The sequence below is a fragment of the Lithobates pipiens genome, unplaced genomic scaffold (genome assembly GCF_037356315.1).
Source record: "Lithobates pipiens isolate NorthernLeopardFrog02 unplaced genomic scaffold, aLitPip1_a1.2 Scaffold_1, whole genome shotgun sequence".
In the NCBI taxonomy this organism is placed as follows: domain Eukaryota; kingdom Metazoa; phylum Chordata; class Amphibia; order Anura; family Ranidae; genus Lithobates; species Lithobates pipiens.
In genome coordinates this window covers 99,094,705-99,115,085 of record NW_027507685.1, presented here as the reverse complement: position 1 = coordinate 99,115,085, position 20,381 = coordinate 99,094,705, and the positions used below count along the sequence as shown (strand labels likewise).

General features: G+C 46.3%; 1 protein-coding gene across 4 annotated transcripts in view; it reads right to left on the bottom strand.

Moving 5' to 3' along the window:
- Positions 1–584: 584 nt before the first annotated feature.
- GTF3C3 (general transcription factor IIIC subunit 3) overlaps positions 585–20,381 on the bottom strand; it is an 83,389-nt gene continuing 63,592 nt past the window's right edge. For 3 of the 4 annotated variants that reach the window (XM_077467364.1, XM_077467365.1, XM_077467366.1), the window contains exons 13-19: positions 17,172–17,273; positions 15,018–15,153; positions 13,811–14,048; positions 11,743–11,933; positions 8,827–8,951; positions 7,532–7,684; positions 585–768 (exon numbers count right to left, since the gene is read on the bottom strand). In XM_077467364.1, the coding sequence (XP_077323490.1) occupies positions 646–768; positions 7,532–7,684; positions 8,827–8,951; positions 11,743–11,933; positions 13,811–14,048; positions 15,018–15,153; positions 17,172–17,273 (1,068 nt within the window). In that variant the 3' untranslated portion in view covers positions 585–645. The remainder of the gene's footprint in view (positions 769–7,531; positions 7,685–8,826; positions 8,952–11,742; positions 11,934–13,810; positions 14,049–15,017; positions 15,154–17,171; positions 17,274–20,381) is intronic. The other variant, XM_077467367.1, reaches the window with a different exon arrangement.

Below are 20,381 nucleotides of genomic sequence, written 5' to 3'. Positions count from 1 at the left end.
ACGCTAGAGTTATACATGTTAAATCAGTACAAGGGTCTTCGGCGAGCTGCGTTCACAACCTGGAGTCAAGCAAAAGGGAAGTCCAGGAACAAGCCAAGTAGGTAACAGGCAGTAAAAGTAAATTAAGGATCAGGATACATGGGAACAAGGACTAGCTGAAGATCATCCTGCAACTACCCGCCACTACTCCTTCTTTGGGTGTTTGTCGTCAGTTCTGGAATTAACTGGAGTTTGGATGTTCTCCCTGTGCCTGTGTGGGTTTTTTCTCCGGGTACTCCAGAGACATGCTTGTAGGTTAATTGGCAAACTGGCCCTAGTATGTGTATGTATGAATGTGAGTTACGGGGCCTTAGATTGTAAGCCCCTTGAGGGCAGGGACTGATGTGAATGTACAATAAAAATATGTAAAAGTGCTGCGTAAATTTACGGCGATATATACGTAACTGTATTAAATAAATAAAATGATATTGCAGTGCTTCATCAGTCAAAATTTATGACTAGTTAGTATCTCATTGACCCTGACGATAAAAAGCATGCACTAGCGACTTTAGCATATCTATTACTCAAAAAACACACATTTGACATTTTTATATACAAAAAGATTTATTATACATACCATAAATGAAACAATAAAAAACAAACACGCTATATGATACAATGAGTATACAAAAGCCTTCGGGCCATTTCTGTGTTGCCACTGCTCTGGTAAATGAGAGAAAGATTGAAGGCAATGTCTCTCCTTAGGTCCACTTGGTCATCATTAATCCCCTAAAAAAAAAAAAAAAAAGCCAGAATATAATATAATATAATATAATAATATATAATTGACCAGGATATTTTTTGATGACAATGCATAGTTCTGTCTGGATGGCTTCCACTTACACAGAAACTAAATATCTGGCTGAGCTCCAAGCTGTAGGAACATCTGGTCTCATTGTGTATGGAGCTAAGAGCTAGCAGGAATGCCTAAGCTCGGAATAGACTTCCAGCAGAAGTAGGGAGTCAATAACTAAAACTAGAATAATGTTGTTGCATATGTGTGCACACCCTCTTATAACAGAGCTGTGTTCATAATTTAAAGTGCCTCTGATTAATCCCAAATAAAGGTCAGCTGTTCCAGTAGGTCTTTCCTGATATTTTCTTTGCTTCCTACAGCTAAAGCCATGGTCCGCAGAGAGCTTCCAAAGCACTCGAGGGATCTTCTTGTTAAAAGGTATCAGTCAGGAGAAGGGTACAAAAGAATTTTCAAGGCATTAGATATACCATGGAACACAGTGAAGTCAGTCATCATCAAGTGGAGAAAATATGGCACAACAGTGACATTATCAAGAACTGGATGTCCTTCCAAAATTGATGAAAAGACGAGAAGAAAACTGGTCAGGGAGGCTGCCAAGAGGCCTACAGCAATATTAAAGGAGCTGCAGGAATATCTGGCAAGTACTGTACTGTAAGGCTGTGTGGTACATGTGACAACAATCTCCCATATTCTTCATATGTCTGGGCTATGGGGGTTGAGTGGCAAGACGGAAAACTTTACTTACCAAGAAAAACATCCAAGCCCGGCTAAATTTTCCAAAAACACATCTGCAGTCTCCCAAAAGCATGTGGGAAAATATATTATGGTCTGATGAAACCAAGGTTGAACTTTTTGGCCCTAATTCTAAAAGATATGTTTGGCACAAAAACAACACTGCACATCAACAAAAAAAAACAAAAAAAAAACACCATACCGCATTGAAGCATGGTGGTGGCAACATCATGCTTTGGGGCTGTTTTTCTTCAGCGGGAACAGGGACCTTAGTCAAGGTAGAGGGAATTATGAACAGTTCCAAATACCAGTCAATACTGGGACAAAACCTTCAGACTTCTGCTAGAAAGCATGAACGTGAAGAGAAACGTCATCTTTCAGAATGACAACGACCCAAAGCGTACATACAAATCCACAAAGAAATGGATTCACCAGGAGAAGATTAAAGTTTTGGAATGACCCAGCCAGAGCCCAGACCTGAATCCCATTGAAAATCTGTGGGGCTATCTGAAGAGGGCTGTGCACAGGAGATGTCCTCGCAATCTGACAGATTTGGAGTGCTTTTGCAAAGAAGAGCAGGCAAACATTGCCAAAGTCAAGATGTGCCATGCTGATAGATTCATACCCAAAAAGACTGAGTGCTTTAACAACTTGCCAACCGCTGCATACACGTCGGCACAATGGCAGCGGTGGGCAAATGGGCGTACCTGTACGTCCCCTTTAATCAGCGGGGTTAGCGTGCATGGACGCCGCGTACAGTATGACCGTGCCCGCGGGACTCGATGTCTGCCGGTCTCTAATTTCGTGTTAGTAGAAGTTTGGCGAGTGTCGATTCGCGCTTTTCATTTTGCGCTTTTCAGTTCGTTTGTGAATGACCGTTCGTCAACCAGCCATGTTGCAGAATCAGAGGAGATAAAGTGTTGTTTATTATTGGCCTTGGAGTTAATGCTGTGACTAAAGTCCAGTCCAGGAACAGGAGGAGGAGGATTTCTTGGACCAAAAATTGGTTGCTTTATTAATCGTGACCAATTATGTCATATGCCTTTGCTGCGGAAGCTGCAGGACAATAATCCGGATGATTTTTGTAATTATCTCCTGATGACGGACCCCTGCTTTCACCAACTCTTGGCACTGTTGACCCCCTATATTAAGAAGCAGGACACATGCATGAGGCTTTTATTTTATTTTTTGGTGTAATAATGCTTTGATTTGGTATTATTTCTATATTTTTGGATGCATAGAATGCACTTTTTGGTTAAGTTCTATTGGCAGATAGCATGTCTAATTTTATTTGTTTTATTTTTTTAATGCACTATAAAAAAATTCTGGAGAATAATACTTGGCTATGTGTTTTACTTCAAATGACAGTTGGGGAGTAGGCAGTTACATTTAAAAATATACAATGTAAAATTAACAAGGAACAGCAACATAGTTGTAGCTTTGATCTTAAAACTACGAGATAATGGTGTTGTGGTAACTTGCACCAAAAAAAAATAACAAGCATAATTTTATTATTCTTGATATCACTAGAAAAAAAAAAGCCATTCTCCATTACGAACGCGAGTTTACAAGACCAACCGCTTCTGGCTCGTCCCTTGCTTCCCAGCATGTGTGTTTGTACTTTGGATGTTTGTCTGACGGATTTGTGTACACACGATCGGAAAATCCGACAACAGATATTTGTCCGCAGAAACTGTTAAAGCTGCCATCCAACATTTGTCCATGGAAAATCCGACAAGTGTCTGATACAGCGTACAAACGGTCGGATTTTCTGCCAACAGCTCGTCATCACACAATTCTCGTTGGAAAATCCAATTGTGTGTACGAGGCTTAAGAGGTAGTTTATTTGCTCATTGCCCTGGACTGATGTCTGTCTTTTGCATGTTCAAGCCTTGGATCACATTATATATTATATATATATATATATATATATATATATATATATATATATACACACACACACACACACACACATATATATATAAATTAAGAAAACAAATGGTGAAAATATAGCTACTGGTATGCAAAAGATCTTTTTACTTAATCAGGTAGCTCAGGTTTTTTTTTCAGTGGTGGTTGGCACTGCTGCGACTTGGCCTGAGCCCTATTCAAAAGTACAGTTTAAGTGTTCACCTATTGCATTAACACTGTTTGAGGCCTAAGTTCTCTTTAATGAAAGCTACAAAGTAAACCTTGCAATTTGTTAAAGTCTCTACTACTATATAAGTTGAGTTCATAAAAGCATGGGTTACATGGAATGGTATTTGGTATTGACAAACCATGAGACGTTGCCATCTACAGGTCTTACCCAGCACTGCAAGCTCAGGTCCCTGCTGTGCACACCTGCTCTAATTAAGAGAGTTTAAGCAGATTGCTAGATATTCAGTCTCAGAGGTAGTTTATTTGCACATTGCCCTGGACTGAAGTCTGTCTTTTGCACGTTCAAGCTTTGGATCACGCTATATATATATTATATATTTATATTAGAGAGAGAGAGAGATCTCTTCCATTCCATCTTCTATTTATATATTAGGTCCCTGCTGTGCACACCTGCTCTAATCAAGAGAATTTAAGCAGACTGCTAGATATTCAGTCTGAGAGGTAGTCTATTTGCTCATTGCCCTGGACTGAGGTCTGACTTGTGCATGCTCCAGCCTTGGATCACTATGAATGGTTTAGACTGTGTTTGCACTCCAGTTTTGCCTGTTCTGACCCAGATCTTCAGCCTGTTAACTCTGCTACCCCCAGTCTTTGCCCCGTCTACCTGTCTGCAAACTGGAACATTTAGGATCGCTTAGTCTTCATCTGATCAGGCCTCCAGTCTCTTCTGACCATCTGTCTGAGGACTTACACTGCTCTAGCGTCAAATACTGAATGTCGCACGACTGACAGGAAATTACGATTTCCATCCAGTTACCCCCAGGGAGGGAACTCTACAAGCACTTGTTTTCAGAAAACCTTTGCAACAACATCATTATCAGCATTTTAAGCATCAATTAAAATGAAAAAAAAAAAAAAAACACATAAAAAAGCCATAGTTAACCACCTCGCACCCGCCATATAGCCGAATGATGGCCGTAGAGCGGGCGCGTTTGTTCGCTAAGGCCGTCCCTGGACGTCCTATTGTTTACTTCCGCAATGCGCGCCGCCGCGGGCGCGCATCGCGGAAGTTCTGTGTTCGCCGTGTCCCCCGGGGACAGGCAAACATAGATCGCTGTAAACGGCCAATCACAGCGGCTGTTTACAGCGTGATCGGCGTGTCCAATGGGAGATGATCTCATATGTAAACATATGAGATCATCTCTCAGCGCCGCTCTCCCTCCTCACACAGAGTGTGAGAGGGGAGAGATGAACGGCTGCAGCGGTAGCCGTTCTGCTTCGCTTTGAAAAAAAAAATAAAAAAAAGTAAAAAAAAAAGTGCCATCCTCCCCCAGCAGTGCCATCCATCCTCCCCCAGCAGTGCCATCCTGCCCCAGTGCTACCTGCCCCCAGTGCTACCTGCCCCCAGTGCTACCTGCCCCCAGTGCCACCTGCCCCCAGTGCCACCTGTTGTCAGTGCCATTTGTCACCAGTGCCATCTGTCATCAGTGCCATGTATAAGTGCCATCTGTCATCAGTGCCACGTGTCATCAGTGCCACATAGTGCCATCTGTCATCAGTGCCACGTATTAGTGCCATCTGTCATCAGTGCCACGTATCAGTGCCATTTGTCATCAGTGCCACCTGTCAGTGTCACGTGCCATCTGTTGTCAGTGTCACGTGTCATCAATGCCACTTATCAGTGCCATCTGTCATCAGTGTCACGCGTCATCGGTGCCATGTATTAGTGCCACATATTAGTGCCATCTGTCATCAGTGCCACGTATTAGTGCCACGTGTCTTCAGTGCCACGTATAAGTGCCACGTGTCATCAGTGCCACATATTAGTGCCATCTGTCATCAGTGCCACATATTAGTGCCATCTGTCATCAGTGCCACGTGTCATCATTGCCACGTATCAGTGCCATCTGTCATCAGTGTCACGTGTCATTGTCCTGGTGCTTCAAGAGTGTAATAAATAGTCAACAAGTTAGATGTGTAATTTATGTTCCTAGAACACATGATGGCGCTACCTGCATTTTGGGCCTCTCTATGTGGCCAGGCTGTGAAAAAGTCCCACACATGTGGTATTGTAATACTCAGGAGGAGTAGCAGAATTTTTTGGGGGGTGTCATTTGTGGTATACACATGCCATGTGAGAGAAATAACCTATTACAATGAAAATTTTGTGGAGAAAAAAAAAATGAAAAATCTTAATTTTGCAAAGAATTGTGGGAAAAATATGACAACATCAAAAAGCTCACTATGCCTCTTACTAAATACCTTGGAATGTCTACTTTCCAAAAAGGGGTCATTTGGGGGGTATTTGTACTTTCCTGGCTTGTTCAGGTCACAAGAAGCGAGATAGGCCACCAGTACATCAGATGTGATCAATTTTGTGCGATTCGCACCACAGCTTGTAGACTCTCTAACTTTCACAAAGACCAAATAATATCCACTAATTTGGGTTATTTTTACCAAAGACATGTAGCAGTATAAATTGTGGCCAAAATTTATGAAGAAAAATTAATAATTTGCATAATTCTGTCACAGAAACGACGAAATATGCGTTTTTTTTCAAAATTTTCGGTCTTTTTTCATTTATAGCGCAAAAAATAAAAACCCCAGAGGTGATCAAATACCACCAAAAGAAAGCTCTATTGTGAGAAAAAAAGGACAAAAAATTAATTTGGGTACAGTGTTGCATGACTGAGTAATTGTCATTCAAAGTGTGAGAGCACCGAAAGCTGAAAATTGGTCTGGGCAGAAGGGTGTTTAAGTGCCCAGTAAGCAAGTGGTTAAAGAGGAAGTAAACCCTGATGGGTTTACTCCCCCTTTGTCTCCCTACAAAGGTAAAGCATAATGGGCTATTATGCATCGCATAGTAGCCCATTATGTGTCACTTACCTGACACAGGAGCCAGCTGCCCTCTGTAGTCCGGAGTGTTCATCTTCTTCCGGGTGTTGCTGCTCCGGCCACTCACAGCACTGGAGCAGTGATGACGTCACTCCCGCGCATGCGCACGGGAGCCACCACTAACGGTAATATCACCGTTAGCAGCGGCATGCTGCTAACGGCGATAGTGCGCCTGCGTGCCACTGTCTACGGCGCATGCACCGTAGACAGCTGTCACTGTCTTTTACTAAATATCTCCTAAACCTTGTAGGTTTAGGAGATATTTCTTGGACCTACAATTAAGCCTTAAAGCGGAGGTCCACCCTAAAATGGACCTCCGCTCATCAGAATCCCCCCCCCCTCCGGCGCCACAATCGGCACCTTTCAGGGGGGAGGGGGGTGCAGTTACCTGGATAATCCAGGTAACTGCACCCACTTCCGGGATAGCTGTCTGCGGAAAGGGGCGTAGATTACGCCCCTTTCCGCCACTGCCCGCCCCTTTGCGCAAGTGCCCCGCTGCCTGCTGGGAAACACACAGTTCCCAGAGGCAGCGGGGACCGTCCGGATTGCGTCGCGCGGCTCGTGCATGCGCAGTAGGGAACCGGGAAATGAAGCCGAAAGGCTCCATTTCCTGATTCCTATACCCAAGATGGCGGCGGCAGCACCCGAGTGTCGATCTAGAGATCGGCTTCGGGTGCCGACATCGCGGGCGCGCTGGACAGGTAAGTGTCACCATTTTAAAAGTCAGCAGCTGCAGTATTTGTAGCTGCTGACTTTTAAAAAAAATAAAAAAACGCGGAGTCCCGGCGGACTCCCGCTTTAATCTAGGCTTACCTGTAGGTAAAAGTGGTTTGTAAGGGTTTACAACCACTTTAACTAAACTAGTATACAAATAAATCACAATATATTTGCAGTGGGATTTTTTTTACAGCATAGAGAGATTTCCTTTAAATGTATTTGGGGAAACCTTCCTCAATAGGGCTTCATAATCAGTTTCTGTGATCGCAGCGCATACATTCATCATCCTACCTCTAGCTGAAGTGGTGGAAGCTCCAGTGCCTGCTGGTAGTAATGAATAGCAAGGTACGTCAGACCCATCTGGTGTAGGGCACGGCCAATATTATAATAGGTTTCCTGGCAAGGGCCGCGCAAGTCAAGATATCGATTCAAAAAGGAAAAGCCCTAAAAGCCAAATAAACCAAGAAAAAATGTTTTATTAAGTGCAAAATAAAAAATAAAAATATATGTATGTGTAAAATGCTATTTTCACAACGTATTCCATCTTATCATATGACAATAGATATTACTCTATAACAGTGGTCTCCAAACGTTGCTTGACTTTATCTGGCCCTTGTGGCATTGTTCCCTCCCATTGATAGAAAGTAATATTCCACCCACTGATATCAATGATGGGGCACTATGCCTCCAACTGATACCAATGATGAGACACTGTTACCCCCACTGATACCAATGATAGGGCACTATTCCTCCCACTGACACCAATGACGGGCACTATTCCTCCCACTGATACCAATGATGGTGCACTATTCCTTCCACTGACACCAATGATGGTGCACTATTCCTCCCACTGATACCAATGATGGGGCACTATTCCTCCCACTGATACCAATGATGGGGCACTATTCCTCCCACTGATACCAATGATGGGGCACTATTCCTCCTCCTACCTACCAGAAAACGCTATGTAATTTCTTTACTCCCTTCAGGCTGGGCCCCACACATCATGTCTCACTTTCTAATCCTCAATTTCTCCTTTCCCCCTCATACTTCTTTTCTTAATCTCCACTGGCTCAAATTTCCATCCCTTCCCCTCCTCCTCCTCCCACCACCCACATTCGTCAGGAGACGTTTTTGGGGGTTTTCTCTTTTTTTTTTTTTTTTTTTAAGGAGCCTCACCAGCCAAAATCACTCACATTTCCCTGATAAGTCCCTTATATTGAGTGTCCCCCCTCCCTAAGTCCTGCTAAGCTGGTTTCCAACATTTGTTGAATATCTCCCATTTGTTCTTCTCAACTGCTGCTGTTTTTGTACAATTCTCAATTACAATAGTAAAAAAATGAAAAAAAAAAATTAAAATAATAAAACTCATGAGAATAATCCAATATTTTCACTGACCCGGTTCTCTCCTAGCAGACTTCACAGCACAGAGAGAGAAAAGTCAGCAAAAAAATGATCTGCAAAGTCACTCAGTATTCCCAGATATAGTAAAGGAGATGTTGTGTTTTTGAAATTATGGTTGCTCTTAAAATTATATCCCAGCTACTGCCAAGCGATTTTATAAAAAAAAAAGAAAAAAAAAATACCTGTACAAGGAGAGCGTGTCTTTTCAACACAAACTTTTGGGATGCCATATGAATGAAAGTCAATCCGATGCAGAGAGAATGCATCGGATCATCTGATTTTATCCGGAAGGCTTGAACGTACTGAGCTGCAAGAATTATAATAAAATAAAAAAATGCATGTCAAATTTTTTATTTAAAACAATTAGGAAAAAAAGTTCTAGATATATATAATATTACACACACGCACACACATACACAATATTACCAAAAGTATTGGGACACCTGCCTTTACACGCACATGAACTTTAATGGCATCCCAATCTTAGTCCGTAGGGTTCAATATTGAGTTGGCCCACCCTTCGCAGCTATAACAGCCTCATCTCTTCTGAGAAGGCCGTCTACGAGGTTTAGGAGTGTGTCTATGGGAATGTTTGACTATTCTTCCAGTAGTGCATTTGTGGGATTTAAGTGTACTTCTGGCTTGGCCTGATTTCATGGTTTCTGACAGGTGTTCTATCAGGTTGAGGTCAGGACTCTGTGCAGGCCAGTCAAGTTCCTCCACCCCCAAACTCGCTCATCAATGTCTTTATGGACCTTGCTGGCTCGCCATTACTGACGTGGAAATTCCACTATACGCTGCCACTTCCACTTCCTTCTCTGATCTGGCCGCTCAGCTGTCGGCTAATTGCCAGCTCCCATCTATCTCCACAGATAGTCAGCTGTTGATGATCCTGCTCACCAGTCCTGCCTTCTTAAGCCGTCCAGTCAAGTGGATCTCTGCCTTCGCCTTGGTCATCATCACAAAAACGATCTCCTGCAATCCTGTTCAAGACTTGCTTTGCTGACATCCCTTCTGGATCCAGATCCTGCTTGCCGTTCCACTACATTGATTCCTGACTATCTGTTCCGGTTACTGAACTTTGGCTATGTTTTGACTATGTTTGTTCTTTTTACTTTTATTATTAAACAAGTGTGATTTAACTGTACTTCTGACTCAGCCTGATTACATGGTTTCTGACAGGTGTTCTATCGTGTTGAAGTCAGGACCCTGTGCAGGCCAGTCAAGTTCCTCCACCCCAAATTCGGTCATCATGTCTTTATGGACCTTGCTGGCTCGCCATTACCGATGTGAAAATTCCACTATATGCTGCATGTAGTCCATGTCACTTTCAGCCTTTTGGTATAATGCGTCTTTGTACGACCCTGTTTCCCGTATCTTCCCAAGTAAGACAGACATGACCACCATTCTTACATCCTTAGCTCCACAGCTCAACTGTCTGCTCTACCAAGCACAGGCACTTTGTTTTTATTTATCAGCAACAAAAGGAATGACAAACAGGACTTCATGGCCCCAACAGCCAATCGCTTCCTCCATGCAAAATGACATCACAGGAAATAACACAGAAAATGACAACAGTAAAGGGGAGGGCATCCACAGGAGTAGGGGGGAAGGGGAGGGCACATGTCCCACCCACTTGAGGTATGTACACTGCCCCCTGCCCAGCCACATGCATGCACATCCATCATCTTGGTCAGCATGGAGCCCACTCTATACTGCTCAGAGTAACCAGTATGTAGTAAGATCACTGGACCTAAGGGGCCAAGCTCAACCTCAGAAAGACAACCCAACACCATAATCCCCCCTCACCCAAATGGTTTGGACCAGTGCACAAAGCAAGATCCATAAAACCAGTATCTAGAAAGATCTTTCTACTTGTTCTTACAGGCTTGAGAAGATCTGCAGGAACATTGCTACTGCTGTTGTTAATATATGGTATGAGAATAACAAGGCAGATATCAATGTCCTCTTATAAAAGCAGATATGTATCCAAAAGGGATAGCGTAGCTACAACAGAGATATAATAATATGTTTCTCTCGTTATGTGGACTTTCGCTTCTCTAATGTGCATAGACATTTGAAGGCAAGAAACCTAGCGCATTGCGCTTGATACTTTCAAACCGGCAAACGCCCACACACACTGAGAACACGTCTCCAAGCCCATGAGAAGGTTTTCATACTGACAGTTTTACCGCTGGTCCCGATTCAACCCAAGTGCGCTCTGCTAGAGCGCTCCTTGGTTAAATCAGACACAGGGAGACAGATGACAATCTATAAAACACACATCCTAGAATAAAATGTCCATATAATAAAATTTCCACAACAGTGGGCAGTCCTGTTGGAACAGGAAGGGGCCATCCTCAAACAGTTCCCACAAAGTTGGTAGCATAAAATTGTCCAAAATGTCTTGGTATGCTGAAGCCTTAAGAGTTCTCTTCCCTGGAACTAAGGGGCCAAGCCCAACCCCTGAAAAAAAAACCCCAACACAATAATTCCCCCTCTACCAAATTATTTGGACCAGTGCACAAAGCAAGGGTCCATAAAGACATGGATGAGCGTGTTTGGGGTGCATTGGTGCGTAGTCATGTTGGAACAGGAAAGGCCCATCCCCAAACTGTTCCCCACAAAGTTGGGAGCATGAAATTGTTCAAAATGTCTTGGTATGCTGACGCCTTAAGAGTTCCATTCACTGGACCTAAGAGGCCAAGCCCAACCCCTGAAGGACAACCCCACACCATAATCCCCCCTCCGCCAAATGGTTTGGACCTGTGCACAAAGCAAGGTCCATAAAGACATGGATGTAATAAGACTTTGATGCAAAGGGGGGCTCTGATTGGGACCCTGATGTAAGGTAGGAATCTAATGGGGACTTTGATGGGGACCTTAATGTAAGCTGGGGGGGACTTTGTTGAAGTGTGTTTATATATTCATTCCTTTATAAAAACTGAATTTCTTTTTTAGCCTGTAAATATTTGTAAATTCTCTGATGTGGCCCTCATTGAAGACATTGGAGAGCCCCTTGGTTTAGAAACATGGCTCCTTCCATGCACGCCGCTCTACATCAACAACTGATACAAATATAAAAGTTGTACATGTACCGAGCGCATGTTTGAAGCTTCCAGACACAAAGGCGTTGTGACCGCTCAGGACGCACAGGGCCAGATTGTCGGGATTTTTCAGCATAAGTCTCAGGCAGAAGCGATGGTGCCGCACATCCTGAGAATGCATGGTCACCTGATTGAAGACATTCCAGAGCTGCGGCCTGTTCACATTCTCCATTAACATCAACCTGGAAAAGAAAATACATAATCCTAGAAGGATGGAATAGGTAGAACCAACATAAAATAGACATTTAATACATTCAAAAAGTTGCATTAAGCCCTGTATTATGTTTATTGTGTTAGATTGTACATTCATCTTTTAGATACATAAAATGTTCCTTTTTTTTCCCTGTGTGGGTCATAATGGGGTTCAGCGGCAGAATGTTTGTCTGCACAAAGCACTGAGCTGTCCCCATTATCTGAATCATCCCCAGTTCTGGGAATCTCCTGGAACCTCAACAGAGACATCGGAGAATGTTAATAACAGTGCGTTTATATGAAGTGACCTGCACAACATTCTGAGCTCTTTAGATTGGCCACATGGTGAAATTCCAGAAACATGGTTCATTAACTCCTTCCCACCCACCCACAGCCTGGGCACAGGGCCCTCCTAACCAGCACTGCACATGGCCTGGGCACATGGCACTCAGCAGAGCTTCCCCTCCTATCCTGCACTGCACACAGCCTGGGCACAGAGCACTCAGCAGAGCTTCCCCTCCTATCCCGCACTGTACACAGCCTGCACTCAGCTGAGCTCCTCGTCCCATCATTCACACAGGGGACTCAGCTGAGCTCCTCGTTCCACCCTGCACTGCCCATAGCCTGGGCACAGAGGACTCAGCTGAGCTCCTCCTCCCATCCTGCACTGCACACAGCCTGGGCACAGGGCACTCAGCTGAGCTCCTCCTTCCACCCTGTACTGCACACAGCCTGGGCACAGGGCACTCAGCAGAGCTCCTCCTTCCACCCTGAACTGCACACAGCCTGGGCACAGGGTACTCAGCTGAGCTCCTCCTTCCACCCCACACCGCCTATAGCCTGGGCACAGGGCACTCAGCTGAGCTCCTCGTTCCACCCGTACTGCGCACAGCCTGGGCACAGGGCACTCAGCTGACCTCCGCCTCCCATCATGCACTGCACACAGCCTAGGCACAGGGCATTCAGCAGAGCTCCTCCTCCCATACTGAACTGCGCACTGCCTAGGCACAGAGTACTGCTCAGCACTGATCTCCTCCTATCCCGCACTGCAGAGAGCCTGGGCACAGGCCCTGTGCTGAGTGCCCTGTGCTCGGGCTGTGTGCAGTGCAGGATGGAAGGAGGAGCTCAGCTGAGTGCCCTGTGCCTAGGCTGTATGCAGTGTAGAATGGGAGGAGGAGATCCGTTGAGTGCCCTGTGCCTGGGCTGTGTGCAGTGGGGGATGGGAGGAGGAGGTCAGTTGAGTGTCATGTGCCCAAGCCATGGGCAGTGTGGGATGGGAGGAGGAGCTCTGCTGAGTGCCCTGTGCCTGGTGTGTGTGCAGTGCAAGATGGGAGGAGGAGCTCAGCTGAGTGCCCTGTGCTCTGGCAGTGTGCAGTACAGGATGGGAGGAGGAGTTCTGCGAAGTGCCCTGTGCCCAGGCAGTGTGCAGTGAAGGATGGGAGGAGGAGTTCTGCTGAGTGCCCTGTGCCCAGGCAGTGTGCAGTGCGGGATGGGAGGAGGTGCTCAGCTGAGTGCCCTGTGCCCAGGCTCTCTGCAGTGTGGGATGGGAGGAGACAAAAATATTCCAGTTCTTTCCTTTTGAGTCGGTCATTATAATACTCCAGGGAGGAATCTACAAGCAGCTCCCAGGGTACTCAGCTGACCTCCTCCTCCCATCATGCACTGCACACAGCCTGGGCACAGGGCACTCAGCTGAGCGCCTCCTTCCATCCCGCACTGCCCACATCCATTGACTGCAATGCAAAATCTCCTCCCATTGACTGAAATGCAAAATCGGTTTCAGCACCGGAATTTTTAATTACGGTGCACCACTAAAAATAAAAGATGATTCCTAATCTTGTGGTGTGCAATCAGATTCATAATGTACCTTATATAGTTATATGCCTTTCGGAAATTTTTGTCAAGAATAGCGGTGGAGAGACCGAAATATTCCAGCTCTTTCCTTTTGAGTCGGTCATCATAAAAGGAATAATACTCCAGGGAGGAATCTACAAGCAGCTCCCCTTCTTTATACCGGTTGAGGTCACAGAGGGCGTAAATGGCTTTTAGAAGAAGATTCCACCAGTCGTCCTTGTTGAGCACGCTGGTCAGTACAGTGAAGATTGCTGTAGGGGAAAGGCAGAAAAGACATTATTTCTGGGAATCCTACATAAACAACTGCCACTTAGTAACAAATGCAATTGAAGTGACCCTGTCACTGAGCTGAAGTTAACATTCATTAAGGCAAAGAAGTAAATACTTACCTCTCCTGCTGCCCATGTTGCTGAAAGCTGCTCTACTGGAAAGAGGTCACCTCCCTAACACGCATCATGTCACAAAGTTTTGATCTCCTGTTCTTCTTCTGCACTCAGTGGTTCCTCCTGCTGACCTTCACGTCACCACAGGACACTGCAGATACATAGGGATAAGTGAGAGGAACCACTGAGGGACCTTTGATCTGCATATGATGGTGGAAGGAACTACTGAGGGACCTTTGATCTGCATGTAAGGGTAGAAGGAACCACTGAGGGACCTTTGGTATGCATGTAATGGTGGAAGGAACTACTGAGGGATCCTTGATCTGCATGTAATGGTGGAAGGAACTACTGAGGGACCTTTGATCTGCATATGATAGTGGAAGGAACTACTGAAGGACCTTTGATCTGCATGAGATGGTAGGAAAAACCACTGAGGTGCCTTTGATCTGCACATGATGGCAATTAAAGCTTCTCACAATGTGTATTAGAATCTGCAGCAAGTTAGATAGAGGTCATCTTATTTCCACCATCATCTACTGTCTTCTTCTCCAGCTTAAGTGTGCCTGGCCTACCCTTTTCATTCATTGGATTTTAGGTCTTTCCATCATAGAGGATAAGCATCACATGTGGGCATTACATAAGGCGGTCAGACAGAGGTTGGCTCAGACTAAGCCATTTCAGTCCAGGGTAGGAGCCTGTACAACTGTGCAAGACTGAAGTGAAGGCTGGAGTTCTGCTCTAATCAATCAGCCCATAGTGGAAATATAAAATTGTTCCAGTCCATCAGCAACTTGCATTTGAGAGGGGTAAACACCAAAATAAGTACAACTTCCTTACCTTTTGCATCAGAATTTGCGATCTCCTGTTCATCACTTGCAGAGATTTTATCCCTTGACACTTTTATCAGATACAAATGCCTTTCTCCAGACTTTGAACTTGAAATCAAACATACTTGGGCTCGATTCATTGCCATCTAGAACAAAACATAAACAAGAAGAAATTACAGGAAGGTAAAATTTTACCCTAATTTACACCCGATCCTGCAGCAAATCTGTTGGAAATTCAATTTGCATGCCAGATGTTGGACAGAAAAGTGGGCAGGTAGTGGTGGGTGGATTGCATTGGTTGGTTTGAGTGGGTTGTGGTAGTGAGCTAGGTTGGTTTGTTTGGGTGGATTCTGATGGGTGAGTTATGTTGGTTGGTTTGAGAGGTCTGTGGTGGGTGAGTTTAGTTGGTTGGTTTGGTTCGGTTCGGTTCTGATGGGCGAGTTGTGTTGGTTGGTTTGCGTGGGTGGGTTGCATTGCACTGGTTGGTTTGAGTTGGGTGTGGTAGGTGAGTTGGGTTAGTTGGTTTGTGTGGATTTCGATGATTGCACTGTGTTGGTTGGTTTGGGAGGTCTGTGGTGGGTGAGTTTAGTTGGTTGGTTTGGGTGGGTTCTGATTGGTGAGTTGTGTTGGTTTGGGTGAGTGGGTTGCATTGGTTAGTTTTGGTGGGTTGTAGTAGGTGAGTTGCATTGGTTTGTGTCAGTTGTGGTGGGTTGGCTGCGGTAGGTGATTTGCGTGCCAGATGTTGGAGATGAAAGTGGTCAGGTAGCAGTGTGTGAGTTGCATTGATTGGTGTTGTTGGGTCGTGGTAGGTGAGTTGTTTTGGTTGGTTTGGGTGGATTCTAATGGGTGAGTTGTGTTGGTTGGTTTGGGAGGTCGGTGGTGGGTGAGTTTAGGTTGGTTGGTTTGGGTTCTGATGGGTGAGTTGTGTTTGTTGGTTTGGGAGGTCTATGTTGGGTGAGTTGAATTGGTTTGTTTGGGTGGAGTCTGATGGGCGAGTTGCGTTGGTTGGTTTGGGTGTATTGCGTTGGTTGGTTTTGGTGGGTGAGTTAAGTAGGTTGGTTTGTGTCAGTTGTAGTGGGTTGGCTGCATAGGTGGGTGGTGGTAGGTGATTTGCGCTGGTTGGTTTGTGTGGTTAGTTGCATTGGATGGTTTGAGTGGGGTGTGATGGGTGAGTTGTGTTAGTTGGTTTGGGTTGGTAAGTTGTGTTGGGTGAGTTTTATTGGTTAGTTGGGGTGGGTTGTGATGGATGGATTGCGTTGCTTGGTTTAGGTGGGTTGTATTAGTTGGTTTGGGTGGTTTGTGCTGGGTTGCAGAAAGGCTTGAAACTCATTTCGCTAATATGAACAAAGCTCCTTCTAAAACAAAATTTCCCATGAGGGGGGGGGGGGGGGGGGTGGGGGGGGGTGGTCGTTGCAAGCAACCAATCTACTATTTACAAGGTGGTCAAAGAGTGGTGAAAAAATATTTAGTCATGCCCACTGATGTCATCATCTATAGCTGGCACGGCAATGCTAGGGTGAGAACACTGCAATGGTTCACATAGCACAGGAAGAGCGTTGTCACCCTTCACAAAAATTGCACCAGGAGCAGTTCTGCTGCCAAAGATCACAAACTATTTTTTAAATATTAAAGGGTTAGAGACAAACAGACTGGACAATATATTTTCTACTGGCAGCAAGATAACGTATTGAATCTGAACTCCAGGGGAAGAGTTAAAGAGAAACTTCAGTGGGGAATGGGAAAATTAAGAAACAGTTGGATTAAAACAAACAGACTTCTGTTTTTACTCACATAAATATGTTCAATGACCAATGTTTCATGGACCATGAACATTTGTGTAATATACTACTTGGCTCTTTTTTTTTTTTTGTAAAATGTTATTTGGGGCAGTTTTGAAAGCCTGCAGGTCAACTCTAACCCTTCTATGGTTGGTCTCTACAAATGTTGGTGAGCATGTATTTACAGTCAACGTGATGACGACACCATATACAAAAACATGCAAGGAGCATTTAACTTTGGCCTTCCCTGATCACTACACTTGCTAAAAAATCTAAAATAATTGATATATAGTTATCAATTAAAAAAAAATCACAATACTTTCAGTGTTCTCCTTAATAAAAAAAGAAGGGATGATATTAGAAATCCTTCTCCAATAAACTCTCACCTTCAGAAGCATGGCAAGCATTGTGAGTAAAGTATCCACATAGTCATACATCTTTCCCTGAGAGAAGAGAAGGGTTGACCGGTGCAGAAGAAGCTTAAGTTCCTGAAGAAAAAAAATACATTTGTATATTAATTGAACAGCTCAGTAAAATGGTGAAAAGAGCAAAAAAACAAAACAAAGAACTTGTAGCAACAAAAAAAAGTGTGATCACAGCCCAAACTTTGTTCAAGTTGTGGACAGTATACAAGAATCAGACCCTCCGTTGGGTTTTTCATTATGTAGAATTGTCCAGTAGGGAGTGCCACTGGATCTAAAGATATGTTGAAAGCCAGAAGGCAACTCAACCAGTTACCTTCTACACACCAAGAGACCTTGGGTAAGATTTCTAAAGTAAAGGTTGTTTGAAAGCCAGAAGGCTACTCAACCATAGTTACGCTCTACGCACCAAGGGACCTTGGGTGAGACTTGTAATCTAAAAGGTTATTTGAAAGCCAGAAGTCTACTTAACCACATTTCCCATCTGCGGACTAAAGGAACTTGGCTGAAACTTGTAATGTAAAAGTTATTTTAAAACCAGAAGGCTACTTAACCACTGTTACCTTCTATGAACTTTGGGACCTGGTGAGACTTATAATCTAAAGGTCATTTGAAAGCCAGAAAGATACACAACCACAGTTCCCATCTACGAATTAAATAACTTTGAGCTAGACTTCTAAGGTAAAGGTAGTTTGAAAGCCACAAGGCTCAGGCCGCGTACACACGGGCGGACTGTTCGCCCAACCTTGTCCGCTGAACAGTGTTTGGGCGGACAGTCCGCTCGTGTGTGGGCTTTCAGCGGACAGTTTCAGCGGACAGTTGGACGGACAATGTCTTTCGGAAATTCCGAAAAACTGTCCGCTGAAACTGTGTTTGAGCGAACAGTCCGCCCGTGTGTGGGCTTGTCCGCTGTACTTTCGAAATGAGCGGACTGTTCCCGCTCGGAAAGTCCGCCCATTTCGAGCGCGTGTACAGGTAGGCGGGGCCCGCGAAGGAGACGTCGCGGGCTCCGCCGCCTGGAATGGGCTTAAAGGGGAACCCCAACGCCGAAAAAAATCGGCGTGGGGGTTCCCCCAAAGTCCACACCAGACCCTTGTCCGAGCACGCTACCCGGCCGGCCAGGAAAGGGGGGCGAGCGAGCGCGCCCCCCCTCCTGAGCCGTACCAGGCCGCGTGCCCTCAACATGGGGGGTGCCTTGGGGAAGGGGGGGCCGCGCGGCCCCCCCACCCCAAAGCACCTTGTCCCCATGTTGATGAGGACAAGGGCCTCTTCCCGACAACCCTGGCCGTTGGTTGTCGGGGTCTGCGGGCGGGGGGCTTATCGGAATCCGGGAGCCCCCTTTAAGAAGGGGGCCCCCGGATACCGGCCCCCCACCCTATGTGAATGAGTATGGGGTACAATGTACCCCTACCCATTCACCTGTGAAATAAAGTACAAATAAAAACACAACACAGGGGGAAAAAATATTTTATTGCACAGCCGGGGGTCTTCCGTCTTCGGGGGTCTTCTCGCCGGACTCCTCCGCTATGTGTGTGTAGCTCTTTTGCCAGCGGAGGAGTCCGTCTTTCTTCCTCCCCGCCGCCGGCCTCTTCTCCCGACTTCGGGGGTCTTGTCCCCCTCTTCGGTTCTTCTGCCGGGCCACCGCGCCTGGTCCGGTGGCCCGGTCTTCTGTCGCCGTCTTCCGTTCTTCTGTCGCCGCCTTCGGTTCTTCTGCCGGGCCACCGCGCCTTCTTGTAGCTCTTTTACAGGCGGTGGCCCGGTCTTCTGTCGCCGTCGCCGCCTTCCGTTCGTGTTCTTCTTCTTGTTCTTCTTGTTCTTCTCCTGGAGATGTTGACTCGACGAGCTCTCCGGCCGGAATGCCGGGGACGCGCTGTGCGGTCACTTATATAGTGACAATGGGGCGGGGTCACATGGTATATGTCACATGGGTTGGTCACATGGGTTGATGTCACATGGGGACTATGACATCGTAAGGGGGCGGGGTCACCATGTGACATCAACCCATGTGACATATACCATGTGACCCCGCCCCATTGTCACTATATAAGTCACAGCGCAGGGCGGCTCTGGCATTCCGGCCGGAGGGAGCGACGTGTCAACATCGCCTGGAGAAGAACAAGAAGAACAAGAAGAAGAACACGAACGGAAGGCGGCGACGGCGACAGAAGACCGGGCCACCGCCTGTAAAAGAGCTACAAGAAGGCGCGGTGGCCCGGCAGAAGAACCGAAGGCGGCGACAGAAGAACGGAAGACGGCGACAGAAGACCGGGCCACCGGACCAGGCGCGGTGGCCCGGCAGAAGAACCGAAGAGGGGGACAAGACCCCCGAAGTCGGGAGAAGAGGCCGGCGGCGGGGAGGAAGAAAGCCGGACTCCTCCGCTGGCAAAAGAGCTACACACACATAGCGGAGGAGTCCGGCGAGAAGACCCCCGAAGACGGAAGACCCCCGGCTGTGCAATAAAATATTTTTTCCCCCTGTGTTGTGTTTTTATTTGTACTTTATTTCACAGGTGAATGGGTAGGGGTACATTGTACCCCATACTCATTCACATAGGGTGGGGGGCCGGTATCCGGGGGCCCCCTTCTTAAAGGGGGCTCCCGGATTCCGATAAGCCCCCCGCCCGCAGACCCCGACAACCAACGGCCAGGGTTGTCGGGAAGAGGCCCTTGTCCTCATCAACATGGGGACAAGGTGCTTTGGGGTGGGGGGGCCGCGCGGCCCCCCCCTTCCCCAAGGCACCCCCATGTTGAGGGCACGCGGCCTGGTACGGCTCAGGAGGGGGGGCGCGCTCGCTCGCCCCCCTTTCCTGGCCGGCCGGGTAGCGTGCTCGGACAAGGGTCTGGTGTGGACTTTGGGGGAACCCCCACGCCGATTTTTTTCGGCGTTGGGGTTCCCCTTTAAGCCCATTCCAGGCGGCGGAGCCCGCGACGTCTCCTTCGCGGGCCCCGCCTACCTGTACACGCGCTCGAAATGGGCGGATTTGCCTCCTCCTTACGTGGGCGAGTCCGTTCATTTCAAAAGTTGAGCGAACTGTTTGCCCAACCTTGTTCGTCAAACAGTCCGCTCGTGTGTGGGCAAGTCCGCTCATGCAAATTTTGAGCGGACTGTTTGACAAACTGTTTGCCGAACAAGGTTGGGCGAACAGTCCGCGCGTGTGTACGCGGCCTCACTCA